This window comes from Blennius ocellaris (genome assembly GCF_963422515.1).
Source record: "Blennius ocellaris genome assembly, chromosome: 3".
Lineage (NCBI taxonomy): Eukaryota > Metazoa > Chordata > Actinopteri > Blenniiformes > Blenniidae > Blennius > Blennius ocellaris.
The window spans coordinates 3,976,892-3,993,190 of NC_137652.1; the positions used below are offsets into that span (position 1 = coordinate 3,976,892).

Below are 16,299 nucleotides of genomic sequence, written 5' to 3' on the forward strand. Positions count from 1 at the left end.
GTTCTTCAGCAGGACGACGATCCAAAACACACCAGCAAGTTGAATTCTGAATGGCTTAAAATACAAAATTTTTAAAAATAAAAAACTAAAGGAAGATTTTGCAGCAGCTTCGTTAAAGTTCCGGACTTGAATCTGATCAAAATCCTGCAATATGAGATTAAAAAAAAGACGGTGCTACGTGAGCTGTTGACTTTTTATTTAAGGCCTTTACTCATTTTTAATGTCTTTTACTCTACCCTGTAGTTATTCATTTCAATTTGTTTTAGTTGTTTTTTGTTTTATTGTGTTTATCTTTAATCTGATTGATGCAAACGTGTGAACTAAAGTCTTTAGCGTCCTAATTCTTCTTTCTACGGTTATTTGGTCCACCGTGGAGTCTTGAAGGTGCTTTAGAAATATAGTTGGATTGGTTATCAATTACTTTTAAAAACTGCATTTTGTGTTGACTTGAGTTATCATTGTCTGATATTTTAATTACTTTGGTCTTAAACATTAAATTGGGGAAAGTTTGAAAAGAGAATTTGCGACGGGGGCAAATACTTTCCCTCTACTGTATCTGAGTCAGTTTCACATGTAAGGAGTGTCGGGCTCCTTCTGTTTGACCCGTCGTGTGTCTCAACACTTGTCAAAGTCACCACCGTTGTGTTGTGTTAGATATAAACTTGCACAACACCGTTGCCAGGAAGAACCCAACATCTGCCGGGTCCGTGGGAGGCACTGAGAGTCGTGGTCGAACCAGGCGTGACCCATCGTGGTGGATTGAATTGCTTCATGTTATTTTCACTGCTTGACACTGATGTCCGCACATTTTGCAATTTCTGTGTGGCACCCACCCGACCTTTGACCCCCAACTGCTGACCTGGTCACTGCATCATCCAGCATCTCAGAGAATAGGGAAATAAAAACTGAATATTTTGGCTTTGGTTTGATATCGATCGGATTAATACTGACTATGGTATGACTATAATACTGTTTTTAACCTTTTGGCCTGTCGTCCACATGAGGCGGTTTTAGAAGCGTGAAAATATATATATATTTTTTTTTGAACAGGGTCCCAGAGTGGGGAAACTCTGAATCCCCGGTTTGTCCCGTTCAAACACCCCGGGGTGTTAGGTGGCAAAGACGAGCATCTCTAGAAAAAAGATGACGTCATCGCCTGTCTCTGACCTGTCTGTCTCCGACCTGTCTGTCCTTGATCTGTTATCCTTGACCTGTCTGTCTGTCCCTTACTGGTCTGTCTGTCCCTGAGCCATCTGTCTGTTTGTCCCTGACTTGTGTGTCCCTGACCCGTCTGTCTCATCCGTCTTTTCCATTGGTTTAAACAGCAGCTCATTTTTGTAATAAATTGATTAAACTCAAATTTTCGGTTGCATTTTGTGTGTGTGTGTGTGTGTGTGTGTGTGTGTGTGTTGCAGCGGTACATTGTTCATGTGTACCATCATGTGGTTCCAATCAGACTGTAGACTGGTGGCCGCACGGCAGCATGTGATTGGCTGATTACTGACTGAACACTGCACGTGAAGTCATGTGTGTTGAAGAATGTCCCACTAAATGGACTCTCAACTCTGGACCAGAGGACTCCTTCTGGGCCAGAGGACTCCTTCTGGGGCAGAGGACTCTTTCTGGACCAGAAGACTCTTTCTGGACCAGAGGACTCCTGGATCTCAGGGGCTCCTTGTGGCCCAGATGTGTGTTACAGGTGTGCTCAGTTTCATGTTGTGGTTCAGGACTTTGGCGGTTTTCGTTCACGGACCAATGGGAATGCTGCTCCAGCTATGACATCACTGAAGCAGTCCCATCTTTTGGTGTCCTCACATCGTCGCGAGTGTAAAGGAGCAGCAGTGTGTTGAAAGCGGGAGAGAGAGATGTGGACCCAGCGACCCATCCGGATGGCCCCACCTCTGTCCTCCAGCTGGACACGGGGACTTGTCCAGACGGTCCGACCTCTGTCCTCCAGCTGGACACGGGGACTTGTTCCGGCAGTCCGACCTCTGTCCTCCTGCTGGACACGGGGACCCGTCACAACGGTCCGACCTGTGTCCTCCAGCTGGACACAAGGACTTGTTCCGGCAGTCCGACTTCTGTCCTCCAGCTGGACACGGGGACCCGTCCAGATGGCCCGACCTCTGTCCTCCAGCTCACAGGTCAGTGTGTTTTCTCAGTTGTACTTCAGACTGCTGGCAGAGTTTCTTTATTGTCCTTTCTATGACAGGATGTCACCAACCAGTCTGTCTATCGCTGTCTCTCAGTCTCTGTCTCTGTGGGTCTCTCTGTCTCTCTCTCTTTGTCTTTCAGCCTCTGTCGCTCAGTGTCTCTCTCTTTGTCTTGCCCTATCCCTCTCTCTCTCTCTCTCTCTTGCTCTCTCAGTGTCTCTCTCAGCTGAAGAACTAAAGTTGGACAGTTTTCCTGCAGGTAGGGATCTTCTTCGACATAGACGGCGTCCTCCTTCGCGGTCGTTCCGTCCTTCCGGCGGCTCGCCGGGCGTTCAGGAAGCTCCTGGACAAGAACCAGCGCTTCCGGGTCCCGGTGGTTTTTGTCACCAACGCAGGAAGTTGTGAGAGACATCAGAAGGCGGAACAGCTGTCTCGGCTGCTGGACGTCCAGGTGAAGAACCACACTGCACATCTCATGGCAGAAACAACAAAAACCCCAACTTTTCTTTGTTTCTGTCTTGGATTCTTAGGCGTGAACTTTCATTACAGGTTTTCAATCTCTTTTTCATTGAACTGACGTATTGTCTGTTTACTTTTTGATTGATCTCTTGTGTAGATCGCCCCAGATCAGGTGGTTCTTTCCCACAGTCCTTTGGAAACCATGAGAAGTTTCCACGATAAGTGTGTCCTCGTGTCTGGACAGGGACCCGTCACGCACATCGCAAAATCGTATCCTTACAAACTAGAAATACCCTCGACGTCACGGTGACGTACGAATGTCGTTGTCCTGAGCGAGAGCTTCAGTTTGGGTTTTCAGAAGGTGCTGACAATCGAGCAGCTGGCAGAACAGCACCCCTTGCTGGACATGGTGGACCACAACAGGAGACCCAGCGCACTTGTGAGCTCCTCACCTGCACGACTTACAGAGAGTCTCAGTTGCATTGCCGGTCTGACTCAGAAATGTCTCGTTTGTGTTTCAGTCCCCACCTCGGAGTCTCCCACAGATACAAGGTACCCCCACAAACACAACAGCGTGTCTTTTACAATGTCCACGGCGGTCCAGAGTGAGACCGCTCTGTGTTTCCCGGCACTGCCGCAGCAATAATCCTGTTCGGAGAGCCGGTGAGATGGGAGACCAACCTGCAGCTGCTGATTGACGTGCTCCTGACCAATGGAAGTCCGGGTTGCAAGTACGACACCCAGCTGCCTGCGCAGCTGCCAGTTCTGGCCTGCAACACGGACCTGCTCTGGATGGCCGAGGCACCGTCGCCACGGTAACGGCCAAACGCAGCCATTTTTTTTCCTCAGATGGGAGGGGAGCTCTTGTGTCTAACGTGCGGTCACGATGCTACGTGTAGGTTTGGTCACGGGATGTTTTTGCTGTGTCTGGAGTCGGTCTACAAGAAGCTGACGGGTCGAGAGCTGCAGTACGAGGCCCTGCTGGGAAAACCGGCGCTGCTCAACTACCAGCATGCCGAGCGGCTGCTGCGGCAGCAGAACCACCAGCGCGGGGTCAGCAACATCTATGCTGTGGGGTAACCAAGCCGCTCATGATACTGTCTGTGACACATCTGTATTAGCGTCTACAGCAGGTCTCTCACATCCCCTGTAACGTCCCCTGTAGCATGGTCTCTAAAGTCCCCCGTTAGATTGCTCGTAATGTCCCCTATTACGTCCTTGAATCTGCAAACTTCCAGTCCCAGGTCAGTTCCTCTCTCCTCTGGGCTCATCCCGAACACATCTGTAACATCTGTGATCATCCTAAACGTGTCTGTAGCATTTAGAACACGTCCATGACACAACTGTGACGTGTTTGTAAAGTGGTCTCACACGTGTGTGACACTGTGACACGTCTGTAACTGGTTCTAGCAGGTCTGTAGCAAGACGTCTGTAACTGGTTCTAGCAGGTCTGTAGCAAGACGTCTGTAACTGGTTCTAACAGGTCTGTAGCAAGACGTCTGTAACATTGTCTGTCACACGTCTGTCCTTCTCCTGCCTGCTGATTAGCGACAACCTGATGACGGACATTTACGGTGCGAACCTCTACAACCGTTATCTGACTCAGCATCATGCTGCCATGACGACCACCGCCAGGCTGGCGGTGCAGGGAACAGGAAGTGATGTCACGAAGGAGGAGGAGCCACTGGTTCAGTGCCACTCCATCCTGGTATGTATGAGAAGAATTCTGTATCTGGCACAAGTAAAATGAATTGAACTGAGTGGTCTGGTGTCACTTCACTCTTTACTTAGTCACAGTTACTCCGGTACATTTATGTATTTGGAGTAACTGAGTTACTGTGTTTGATCGAAATCCTCCTGAGAACCAAAAGGGTGGGAAACAGGACGTGGCTTAAAATGCGTCTGTGGCGTGTCTCCGCCTGTCCAGGTGTGCACAGGTGTGTATGACCCCGGCTCTGGGCCGCCTGCCGACTGGAGCAGCGTCACCCAGATGGAGGTCCAGGGCCACAGAGACCTGGTCCTGGAGCCGGAGCTGCTGGAGCCCCGTCACATGGTGGAGGATGTGGAGGCAGCGGTGGACCTGATGCTGCAGCAGGAGGCGGTGCTGACCTCTGACCTGGAGTAACCTGAGGACTGTCCATGCAGTGGACAGACCTGGACCTGAATAGCTTTGGACCAGGGTTCAATAAAACGTGATAAAAACAAAGCTGAGTGATGGTTGCAGAATTACAGGAACGATTCAGGAACGGATGGAAAGACATGACTCAACACTTTCTATACTCTGTCTTCAACTGAGATGCGGTAAAGACAGTTATACAGTTCACTGTTGGGCAACTCGCAGCAATCAACGCAATAGAAAATTGCTAATTTAACAGATCAGGTTTATTGCCCATATTTAAAGAAACAAAATTTCAGGTTCCTCATAAGACTGAAAGCATCTTAGTATCACGGATTAAAATGGCCTCTGCCTCAACGGGGCCATCTGCAGGGGAAGGTAAGGAAGTAGCGCAGAATAATTAGAGAGGGATCAGCTTTCTTTGCTATCCCGTCAATCACAATACCACGCCCCCTCTCAGTCAATCTATATATAATATTTATAGTATATAGTTTAGCTACGTGATGCACCTGAACGCATCACTCAAAGCTGTCGAAGCAGCTTTTCAACTTTTGATCTGCAACTTATTTCTCGCCTCCAATGTTTTCAGAAACACATTTCTCTGAACCGTCTCAGCGATAAAAGAAAAAAGTTTGGGTGTGAGCCGCCATGTTTGTCTGGTTCGTTGGAACAGCAGAACCAAATTTCTTCAACCAGACGGAGCTGGACGTGTTTTTGTCCGCATGTATTTATTTATTGGTTTACATGTACAGTATGTACGTATTTTGCCAACTTTACACAAAAGCTCCTGCCCCGACAAAATTAAATGTTCAGGGATGATTTGTTTTTATCCAAGGATGGTTCCGCTATGCTTTGAGAACAATTGGGTTAAAGGTCAAGGTCGAGGTCGTGCAAAGGTTAAAAATATATTTTCATCATAACGCGGTGAGAATACATATATTTTTAGTTTGAAAAAAACCCACATACATGTTTTATTTGTGTATTTGTTCATTAACCATGCAACAACGCTACACGCTCGTGTACAGTAGGTGGCGGTGTGCACTTAAAAGCTGTTTGCAACCCGCCAATTAATGGAAAAAGAAGAAAAACAAGACCTCCAACCTCGGCGCATGCGCAGTGTGACCCTGGATCCAACATGGAGGTGTACGTCAGCGCACAGAGTCTCCGCTTCTCCCAAGTGTTCCTGTTTCCGGACGGTTCGGCGGTTCGACACCTTCTGGATCGGTTCGTCCAGGACCAGGTGAGCTTCCAACACCCGAGCGTCGAACCCTGCGGAGATTCGTCAACGGTTGAACTTATAACTTCCGAGTGGAACCGTTCGCTAGCCTGCGAGCTAAAGGAGGCTAACAAACACAAACACTGAGAACCGGGTTGCGAATGTGGGCACGCGCTCAACTGTAAATCTTTAAAGTTGTTCTGGAATCCACTTGTTGTGTGTGTTTTGTCTATCTTTGTGTTTAACACCCTGTATTGATGTGTGTGTACAGGGAATGTGCCGTCAGGACTTCTACGTGGTGTGCGGTGGTCGTCGGTCGGACTCCGACGAGCTGCTGCAGGATGGGTGTGTGTATCACCTGGAGGCCCGCCTCCGTGGAGGAAAAGGAGGTCGGTACTGAAGCGAGACTACTGACCCTTTGTCCTCCTCGTGACCCGGCTGACCGCCCGATGGTGCCGTTTCAGGGTTCGGGTCGATGCTGCGAGCTCTGGGCGCTCAGATCGAGAAGACCACCAACCGCGAGGCGTGCCGGGACCTGAGCGGCCGGAGGCTGCGAGACGTCAACCACGAGAAGGAGTAAGACTCACTCATTCTCATCGTTATGTTCGAACCTTCATCATGGCGTCAGCGTCTGACACACATGTAGCAGACTTAAGACTGGTTGAAGCACTCAGGGAAGGAGGCCACACAGGGATCAGGATCTGCACGTTTAATCTTCCCCTGTCAGTCAGTACAGAGGGCACAATTAGCGTCGGCACGCAACACGGCAAGCTCTCTCTCTCTCCCAATTCAGGAGCTGGTCGGTTCTCCAGACCAGATATAAGAAATAAAACTCTCATTCGACAAACAATACATAAACATTTTGAATAAAAACAGATATAAAAGTCAACTATAAATACAAAATACAAGTACAAAAATTAAAGTAAACTGTGTTTTAGTGGCTTTTTCATTAATTAATTGGAAATAAAGGAGAGAGAGGTTCAGCACATCTTACCAATTCAGAAGCTGCTCGGTTCTGCCGGACAAATGCAGCTTCAACACGTGTGCACATGTGTTGCGTGCGTCACCAATTCATGTCCCCCCCCCACTACAACAGGTAAGAGGAACTATTTAATTAACTTTATACACAACCAATTAACCAAAATACTACTGATGCAGTCTCTTATATCAATTCATAAGGCAGAAAATACTACAATGTCATTTTGAGAATGTTCAGAAACTAAAAAAAAATAAAATAAATTCAATATAAAATATTTACTCAGCTACACACACACACCTGACTGGACCTCGTGGTGGTGCGACGTGCGCCTTCACGTTTGCCCGCCTTGCTATAACCATACCTCGGTGGCGTGCAGGATGGCGGACTGGCTGAAGAAGCAAGCGGAGCGCGAAGCGGAGAAGGAGCAGCGGCGTGCCGAGCGTCTGCAGAGGAAGCTGTCGGAGCCCAAACACATGTTCGCCGACCCCAAGTACCAGCAGCAGTGCCACGACCTGTCGGAGCGCCTGGAAGAGTCCGTGCTCAAAGGTACCGCCGCCGCCTCCACTGCCGCCGCGCCCAGCGTCACGTGACGGGCTGCTGACCTCCGCTGTGCCTCTCTCAGGCCTGCAGGCTTCCTCCAGCACGCAGGTGAAGGTCAGTGATGTCACCGCAACCAAGAGGCCGAGCGGCGAGCAGAGCGAGCCGCCGCCACCACAGAAGAAGAAGAAGAAGAAGGAGAAGGAGAAAATGGCGGCAGCATGTTTCTGGTCAGCTTCTTCTTTTATTCACTTCCTTAAACTTTAAGCAGAATCGGCGGCAGCAACTCAGAGCGGTTACCATGACGACGTGATCTGTAGCAACCCCTCAGGTCCTTGTTTCTGACTTGTTGTCATGGTTACAGGACTGGCATGGACGAACTGTTGACCTCTGAGGAGGAAGGTGGTGATGATGATGATGATGAGGAGGATGATGAGGAGGAAGAGTCATCCACATCCAGCAGTGAAGGTGTTGTTGCCATGACGACACCGAGAGAGGAGCCTGAATCCAGCAGCAGGTAGACTTTAGAAGCTGAACCAGCAAACTTCCTGCTGATGTCGATGAAATAAAATAAAATAAAAATTTGATTGAAACTTCCTGCCTGCAGCCCCTCCCCCGCCGAACCCCCCGAGGCCAGCACAGACCAGACCCCGGAGACCAGCACAGACCAGACCCCCGAGACCAGCACAGACCAGACCCCCGAGACCAGCACAGACCAGACCCCCGAGACCAGCACAGTTCAGACCCCCGAGACCAGCACAGACCAGACCCCGGAGACCAGCACAGTCCAGACCCCGGAGACCAGCACAGTCCAGACCCCCGAGACCAGCACAGTCCAGATCCCCGGACCCGCACAGACCAGACCCTCAGAGGACCCACGTCCCGGGAGTCCGAGTCAGAAGGTCCTCCAGCCTCAACGTCTCGTTTTCAGCTCATCGTCACAAAATCAGGAGTCTGGTTGTTGTGATCAGATTCGGTTTTATTTGTACATTACAGATAAATAATGTGTCGCTTCCTGTTGCAGCGCCCGGCCTCGCCATCGTCAGCGACGTCCGTGGAGGAGCTGGAGGCTCTGGGTATGGACGCCCTGAAGGAGGCGCTCATGTCCCGAGGACTGAAATGCGGCGGCACGCTGTCGGAGCGCGCCGCACGGCTGCTCGCCGTCAGAGGGTTGAGTCCAGAGCAGATCGACCCGGCGCTGCTCGCCAAACCCACCAAGAGCCACAGGAAGTGAGCTCCGCCCCCTCTGCTTTTGTCCAATTGGAGCACAGCCCCTCGCACCGTGATTTTTTTTTCTTTCCCTTTTCTGTTCTTTTTGAATAAACGCCTGAAACGATCCCGTCTCTCTCGCTGAGCTCATTCCACTGCAATGCATGATGGGACCTCAGAATCCGGGGTCCCAGGCGGTGACCTGCGGCACTTCCTGCTCTTCGAAACACACGATGACGTCGCCGACGCTGAACTCCACCTCGCCGTCCAGGGACAGTCCGCACTCCATCCCCGAACGCACCGTCTGCACCTCGTTTTTGTGGTGCTTCAGCGCCACCAGCGACCCTAAACAACAACAAAAACATGTAAACAACCAACTATCAGAGGAAGAGTCGGGAGAACAATACTGGGCTCCGTGACTTGTGGGGACAAACACTTCATCTGCAGACTGAGTCAAATTGATGAGGTCATGTTCTCAAATGACCTTTGACCTTTAAAGTTATTCCATCAGAAACGATCTTTAAAATCCACCTGATCAGAGAATAAACCCAATACATGAAAATAAGACCTTCACCACTCAGTTTCACAAATTTCAAAACCTGCAGTTTGTTTACAAACGAACCAGAATTTGACAGCCATCGATCTTGTTTATGTTTCGCTAAATTACCTGCCGCAAGGGATTCTGGGACGACTTGACCGATTCAGCCCAAATAAAAATCCAGATTTCTCAAAGAGTCTTCGAGCCACGAGAAAAGACTTGGAACGTTGTGAAACTGCCGGTTCATCAGTTTCCCACTTGCTCATCGATGTTCACAAGCGGGATCTTGTGACACGACGGCGTCGGGAGATTCCGTGACGGTAAAGATGGTGGACGGGCCGACGAACGTCTACAACTAAAAGGCTCCGACAGTTTCCCCCCGTGTGGATTCCTGTCGGGCAACTTTAGCCGAGCGTCCTTAATGCCGAGTCGCCACGTTTGTCCCCACAAGTCCAGAAGGACAGACGCAGAGACACACACTCACCCTCCCACAGCACCTCCTGGCCGCGCGTCAGCCTGAAGCGGAGCTTCCGGTCCAGCTGACCGCTCTGGACGCGGCAGCCGGCGACGACGACCTTCTTCTTACCCACGGACACGTCGAAGACGGCGAGCACGCCCGCCTCGCCCACCACGTTGTGGCGCACGATCGGCGGCAGCCGGGCGCCGATGTCGTCCTTCAGCTGGTCGACCAGCTTGTAGATGACGTTGTGGAGGTGCAGCGGGACGCCGCGCCGCGCCGCCTGCTGCTGGAGCGCCCGGCTCGCCGCCACGTTGAAGCCGTAGATGGATCCTGAGGGTTTAAAAGAGGAATTCAGGAGGGGGGGGGGGGGGGGTGCTTGGCGGCGACAGGTCGGCCTCCGACCTGCGCGCGGCGCCTCACCTCCGAAGGTGGCGGCCATGTTGACGTCGTTCTCGGAGATGTCTCCGACGCCGAAGTGGACGACCTGCAGGTCGCACTGCTGCAGCGCGTCGTAACTGTCCAGGATATTGAGGAGCGTCTCTACGGAGCCGTCCACGTCCCCTGAGGGTCAAAGGTCAACACACATACACTGATCCGCAAGTAGAAGTTTTTGAATAAAACTTTGAAAAAAACTTCACATCACTGCAACTTTTTTTTCTCCCTTTTTTGACCTCCGGAGTCATTTTTATGAGTCGACGTGAAACAGAGGAGAAACTTGTTATGTCGTGTTTCCAGAAAATTGTTTTTGACTTCAAACTTCATGAAATTATGAAAGAAATGATTCAGAAGAAAGAAACTTGATCTTCAAATTTTTGTGTGAATATGAATGAAGGATTATTATAATGTGACCAGGGTGTTCCAGGTGTTATTTCCATGTTACCAGGGTGTTACTAGGGTGTTACCGGGGTGTTACCGGGGTGTTAACGGGGTATTACTAGGATGTTGCCAGGGTGTTACCGGGGTGTTACCAGGGTGTCAACGGGGTATTACTAGGGTGTTGCCAGGGTGTTACCAGGGTGTCAACGGGGTATTACTAGGGTGTTGCCGGGGTGTTACTAGGGTGTTAATGGGGTATTACTAGGGTGTTGCCCAGGTGTTACCAGGGTGTTAACGGGGTATTACCAGGGTGTTAACGGGGTATTACTAGGGTGTTGCCAGGGTGTTACCGGGGTGTTACCAGGGTGTCAACGGGGTATTACTAGGGTGTTGCCGGGGTGTTACTAGGGTGTTAATGGGGTATTACTAGGGTGTTGCCCAGGTGTTACCAGGGTGTTAACGGGGTATTACCAGGGTGTTAACGGGGTATTACTAGGGTGTTGCCAGGGTGTTAACGGGGTATTACTAGGGTGTTGCCGGGGTGTTGCCAGGGTGTTAACGGGGTATTACTAGGGTGTTGCCGGGTGTTACCAGGGTATTACTAGGGTGTTGCCGGGGTGTTAACAGGCTGTTGCCAGGGTGTAGTCGTGTGTACTCCCGGGGTTCTGGCAGAGCGCGGTACCTTTGATGACGAGCGGCAGGCTGGCCTCGTCGCTCTGCTGCCTCTCGCTGGGCCGGCAGGAGAACTGCGTCTTGTTGGCGCGGTACAGCGCCGCCTTCCTCTGCCTCCAGCTCAGGTGGGTGAGCTCCGCCCGCTCCTGGCGGTACTCCTCCAGGTGGTGCTGCTGCTTCAGCTGGATGGCGCTCTGCTCCTCCTGCAGCTTCTGCTGCTCCGCCTGCTCGCGCCTCCAGGACACCACCTCCCGGGCTCGCTGCTGCGGGGGCGACGCGGGAGGCTTTTGTTTTGGAAGGATTGGGCGTCGTCGTAAACAAACGTTTCTTTACCTCCGACTCCACCTCGATGATGGCCTCCCCGGCGGCCGGCAGCTCCTTCCAGCCCACCACCTGCACGGCGGCGCTCGGCCCCGCCTCCTTCACCTCCTTCCCGTTTTCGTCGAACAGGAAGCGAACCTTGGCCCAAACCTTCCCCGCCACAAGCACGCAGCCACGCTTCAGCGCCCCCCGCTGGACGATGGCCGTGGTCACAGGGCTGAGAAGACAGTGACGTCATTAGGGGTGGGGGGGGGGGGGGGGGGGGGGGGTGAGGGGCGTCTCGCCGCCATGTCGACTCACCCTTTGCCTTTGTCCGACCGGCTCTCAATGATGAGTCCCTCCGCCGGGCCGCTCGGCTCCGCCTTCAGCTCCAAGACCTCCGCCAAGGCGACGGTGGCCTCCGCCAGAGCCAGCAAGTTATCGCCCTGGCAACCGCAGCGAAGCCGTCAGACGCGACAGCGGACGTCGTCGCAGTTTGAATTGAGGAGCGTCACTGACCTTCAGCGCCGAGACATGGATGGCCTGGACGTCGCCGCCAAACTCCTCGCAGACGACGTCGTGAGCCAGCAGCTCCTGTTTCACCCTCTGAGGGTCGGACTGCGCTTTGTCACACTTGTTCACCGCCACGATTATCGGCACTGAAACATTATATTGCATTTATAAATAAAACAAGTCCATCTCGAGGTGGAAGTCAACAGCCGGCGACGGAAACACGCTAGAAATAAACACGTTTTACAACTTCCTCATGGTCACTTTTTTTTAAATTATTTAACTTTTGACCATCAAGCTTCCAGGAAGTTCTGAGTTTCACCGATAACCAATCAGCAGTGAGGCGTTCAGGGAACCGTCATGTTTCGCCGTCCGAAAAGCTTCATATAGAAAATGTCTGGAGAAATAGATGACGTATTTAATTAATGTAATATTTAATTTAAACGTCGTCTCATTGAAAACTCCACTTTACCACAATAACACAAACACTTTTGCTCAAAGGTGAAATTATGTTAATTCAATATCGTGCACCAGAGTGTAAAACTTTTGATTCATGTATTTAAAAAATGTCCCAAAGACAAGTACATAAAACAAAAACATCCTATTAACAAGTTTCCCTTTGATTTTAACATTAGGACACATTATTTTATGACTGCATGTTTTGAGTATATCAAAGATATTTTGATCTTAGATAAATATATACAATAATAGAATATAAATCGCTATAACTTAAATAATATTGTATATACTACGTCAGGGGTGTCAAACTCATTTTAGTTGAGGAGCCACATCCAACCTAGTCTGACCTCTGGAGGGCCGAACAAGTCAAACAGAACATGTTAAACTGCAGATATGGACAAATGTCAAAGTCTTTCCTTCTTTTGATCCTTTTGAAACTGCAAGAATTTTCCAGTCTATTCTGAAATATACATATTAAAGTTAATCAGATATTATTATATTTGCAAAATATCTGTATCTGGATATCATATTTTTATTCAGGATTAAAACAATTTGTCATCATCTGGAAATTGTTTTGAGTTTACGTGTCTAAAGTATCACTTCACATAAATTAGACTCATTGTTTTATTGTGAAAGGTGTTGAGTTATGTGACCTCCACAGACGCATTAATGTCGGGGGTCAAATTCTGATCAATGTCATTTTTGCCCATCTAGTGTTTTTTAGATCAACCTCTGTCGGTTTTCATATTTTTACTTAAAAAAAATAAAAATGTTTGACACCCCTGTACGACGTCATTGAATCAGTGTCAGTTGAGCCTCTTAACGATGTTGCCCGCAGTGATGCTCAGGCTCCAGCAGGAGTCAGTATTGAGCGACGCAGCCTCACGTCACCAGGAGAAACATCAGAAAGAGAAACTTTCCCTTCGTGTCGGCAGTCGGAGGCCCGAAGCCGTTGGGGTTTGGTACCTGCGGCTCTCTTGGCGTGCTGGATGGACTCCACCGTCTGGTTCATGACGCCGTCGTCCGCCGCCACCACCAGGATGACGATGTCGGTGGAATTGGCCCCGCGGGCCCTCATGGAGGAGAAGGCGGCGTGGCCGGGCGTGTCCAGGAAGGTGATCTTCTCACCGGCGGGAAGCTGGACTGGAGCGGGAAGAAAACCGAGTGAAGCGACAAACGTTTTTTGTTTTTTTTACAGAAGTATTATTTTCGCAATAGTAACTAATATCAGAGCGGGTCACGGTGACATTACGATACTCTAGTTCAGTGTTTTTCAACCACTGCTCCGCGGCACACTGGTGTTTCCGCGAGATCTAGTCAGGTGAGCCGTGGGAAATTATCCAATTTCACATTTTTTTCTAAAAAAAACATTTGCTCTCACAGCCGACAGTGTGTTGCAGAGTAATCATGTATAAATACTCTTCGCCACTAGATGGCAGCACAGAACTTTGCCGGTGAAATGTAAAGTGACAGACGTCAGTGTGGTTCATCTCCACCTCCTGCTACCATCTTGTATCAAAGTACTGTGTCAGTGACAGTGATGGAGAAGTTTTTGAAAAGGAAGAATGTGAACCAGGATCTCAGCTCTTCATCCATCAGGTCCAGGTTTCACACTGAGGGAGTTACAATAAAAAAAAGAAATTGGAAATACTTTTTTTCTGTATTTACTTGATTCCTGTTGATAGAACTTTGATGAGAACGACTTTATATTGTTAATAGAGGCTACAGAGTTTCACATGTTAACATTTTCGGGTGGTGGTGGTGTGCCTCCACATTTTTCTAAAGACAAAAGTGTGCCATGGCTCAAAAAGGGTTGAAAAACACTGCTGTAGTTACTCTCCAGTACTTTACGCCGACTCACCCAGGAAGGCTCCGATGTGCTGCGTGATGCCGCCGGCCTCCGTCGCTACGATCTGGCTCTTCCTCAGGCTGTCCAGCAGCGTGGTCTTGCCGTGGTCCACGTGGCCCATGATGGTGACCACCGGAGGTCGGCTCACCAGGAGCGCCGGGTCTGCCGGCGGTCTGGCAGGGGGTTCACAGGTCAAAGGTCAGAGAAGGACTCAGAGAAGTCACCGCGTTGTGATCGGCTGCTTTCTGGTATCGTCTGATTGGAATGCGAGTTGATCCCCCCGCCCCACCCCCACCCCCGATGTCCGGAGCTGTGATTGGGCGTTGGGCCTGTGACCTCAGCGTGACCTCACCTGCGCTGGACGTCCCTGTTGGGCTTCTCTCGGCTCTCGCTCAGGTTGGCCCACCGGAACTTCATCCCCGACCGAGTGACGACCTCCTTGATCCACTTCTCCTCCAGAACGCTGTGCGGCTCCAGGGCGTCCACGTCCATGGTGGTGTTCAGCAGAGCCTCCACCACGTGGTCTGACACACACACACACACACACACACACACACACACACACACACACACACACTTAACACGTCAAAAAACACAAAACAAAAGTTTGTCAAATCAACAGGCCGGCGTCTCACCAAAATCTTTGTTCATGGCGTCCGCCAGCGCCGCCACCGTCATCCTCTGCATGATCTCCACTTCCTGTTTCTCTATCTTTCGTTTCTCCGTCTTGACGTGATCCCTCTTGTGACCTTTGACCTGCAGAAACACCTCCTGCCATGAATATACAAGCGTTTGTCCCCGGCGGGAAACGCGCTTCCCGTCTTCTAAAGTGCCCCCTCACCTTTTTGGACGTGAAGGGTCGCACCTGCCGACAGGTGAGCCGGGGGGCGGGGCTCCGGGCCACCGAGAAGAGCGACGGGGTCAGGACCAGCCTCCACGCCCCCTTCGCTACTGATGACATCACGTTCATGCCTCGCAGGTGAAGCCCCACTTACTTCCGGTCAGCTCTGCGGTCAAAATGATGACGTTCAGACAACGCGGTCTCCGCACACCGGATCACAACCCGGATGTTCGGGACTGTGACCGGATTTACTGAGGACGCGAACTGTCCATGTTCTGCCGAGTCCATGAAAAAGCACGAGAAATGAGCGGGTGAACGTGGAAACGGAGCGCGCGCTCGTCGCGTACAAAGCGCTTCTACCTGAAGTCACACGTTCGTGGGGTTCGTGGGGCTCAGACGTCCATCATCTCAGCAGCTTGTTGATCATCTGTACGTCCGCCGAGCACAGGGAGCCGCCATGACAGAAGCCGCACGACCCGCAGAGGACACGCACAGCGACCCCTGCCGGCGCGGAGGGGAAGCGCCTCCGCCAGGCAGCACCTTATTACACAACTTGATCCTGTGTGTTTCAGGAGCTGCTGATCAATAAATCAAAAGTATCGTTTCACATGTGAATAAATATATTCCGTAAAAAAAATGTTGATTAGATTCCTTCATCTGAAACACAATAGGGAAACTCTAAACATCTAGTCTACAGTAAAAAAAAATATAGACAATACCAATAACACACTTTATTTGAAATTTGAATTGTACTTTACATTCATAAAGTCCTAAAAGCAACAATATAAGATAGAAGCGACATTATGACACTTAAAAACAGCGGGGAAAAAATCGATAAGAGCTGCAAAATAGGAATGTTTGTAATCTCTAGTAGAATGAAACAATGTGAACAATAAATATGTAAAAACAACAACTAATAAAATTCTAAATAAATATTGACCGACATTATTGACATTCTTACAATAGTTGACAGTGCAGAGTGTGAATTGTCCATGCTTGTGTGTCACTGGAGGCAGTGCTGGTCATAGTCACACATTTAGGGTGAAGGACCTCTGCAGTGGGAGTCATTGCAGTTTAATATACATTAATAAGGCTTCATATTTTAATATTGTCTGGGCTGCCTCACATCCTTCTCGATGTCATCAAACACTCGTAAAAAAAAAAGTGTAGGAATTGTCTCATATT

At 50.1% G+C, this 16,299-nt stretch overlaps 3 protein-coding genes across 4 annotated transcripts; 2 read left to right on the top strand and 1 right to left on the bottom strand.

Moving 5' to 3' along the window:
- Nucleotides 1-1,551: 1,551 nt before the first annotated feature.
- LOC308149240 (haloacid dehalogenase-like hydrolase domain-containing 5) lies at nt 1,552-4,737 on the top strand (the record flags this gene model as incomplete). The annotated part of the gene is made up of 11 exons (XM_080520924.1): nt 1,552-1,699; nt 1,913-2,144; nt 2,296-2,308; nt 2,413-2,604; nt 2,770-2,882; nt 2,958-3,051; nt 3,134-3,164; nt 3,253-3,427; nt 3,512-3,688; nt 4,161-4,320; nt 4,540-4,737. The coding sequence occupies 11 exons, from the start codon at nt 1,552-1,554 to the stop codon at nt 4,735-4,737; spliced, it is 1,533 nt and encodes a 510-aa protein (XP_080377050.1).
- A 1,120-nt stretch (nt 4,738-5,857) lies between these two features.
- On the top strand, nt 5,858-8,796 carry sde2 (SDE2 telomere maintenance homolog (S. pombe)). Its single transcript, XM_080520427.1, has 8 exons — nt 5,858-5,968; nt 6,216-6,333; nt 6,409-6,520; nt 7,300-7,469; nt 7,546-7,690; nt 7,825-7,977; nt 8,068-8,362; nt 8,485-8,796. Exons 1-8 carry the CDS (start codon nt 5,864-5,866, stop codon nt 8,692-8,694), a joined length of 1,308 nt encoding a protein of 435 aa, XP_080376553.1. The 5' UTR covers nt 5,858-5,863; the 3' UTR covers nt 8,695-8,796.
- mtif2 (mitochondrial translational initiation factor 2) lies at nt 8,691-15,585 on the bottom strand. 2 transcript variants are annotated; one of them, XM_080520422.1, is made up of 13 exons: nt 15,475-15,585; nt 15,115-15,280; nt 14,909-15,029; nt 14,626-14,797; nt 14,286-14,446; nt 13,391-13,567; nt 11,975-12,114; nt 11,777-11,901; nt 11,489-11,693; nt 11,166-11,418; nt 10,088-10,228; nt 9,692-9,997; nt 8,691-9,014 (listed from the first exon to the last, which is right to left on the bottom strand). In XM_080520422.1, the coding sequence occupies exons 2-13, from the start codon at nt 15,241-15,243 to the stop codon at nt 8,845-8,847; spliced, it is 2,100 nt and encodes a 699-aa protein (XP_080376548.1). In that variant the 5' UTR covers nt 15,244-15,280; nt 15,475-15,585; the 3' UTR covers nt 8,691-8,844. The 2 variants fall into 2 exon arrangements, with proteins under 2 accessions (XP_080376548.1, XP_080376547.1); XM_080520421.1 differs by having other exon boundaries at nt 15,115-15,389.
- Between the last annotated feature and the right edge of the window lie 714 nt (nt 15,586-16,299).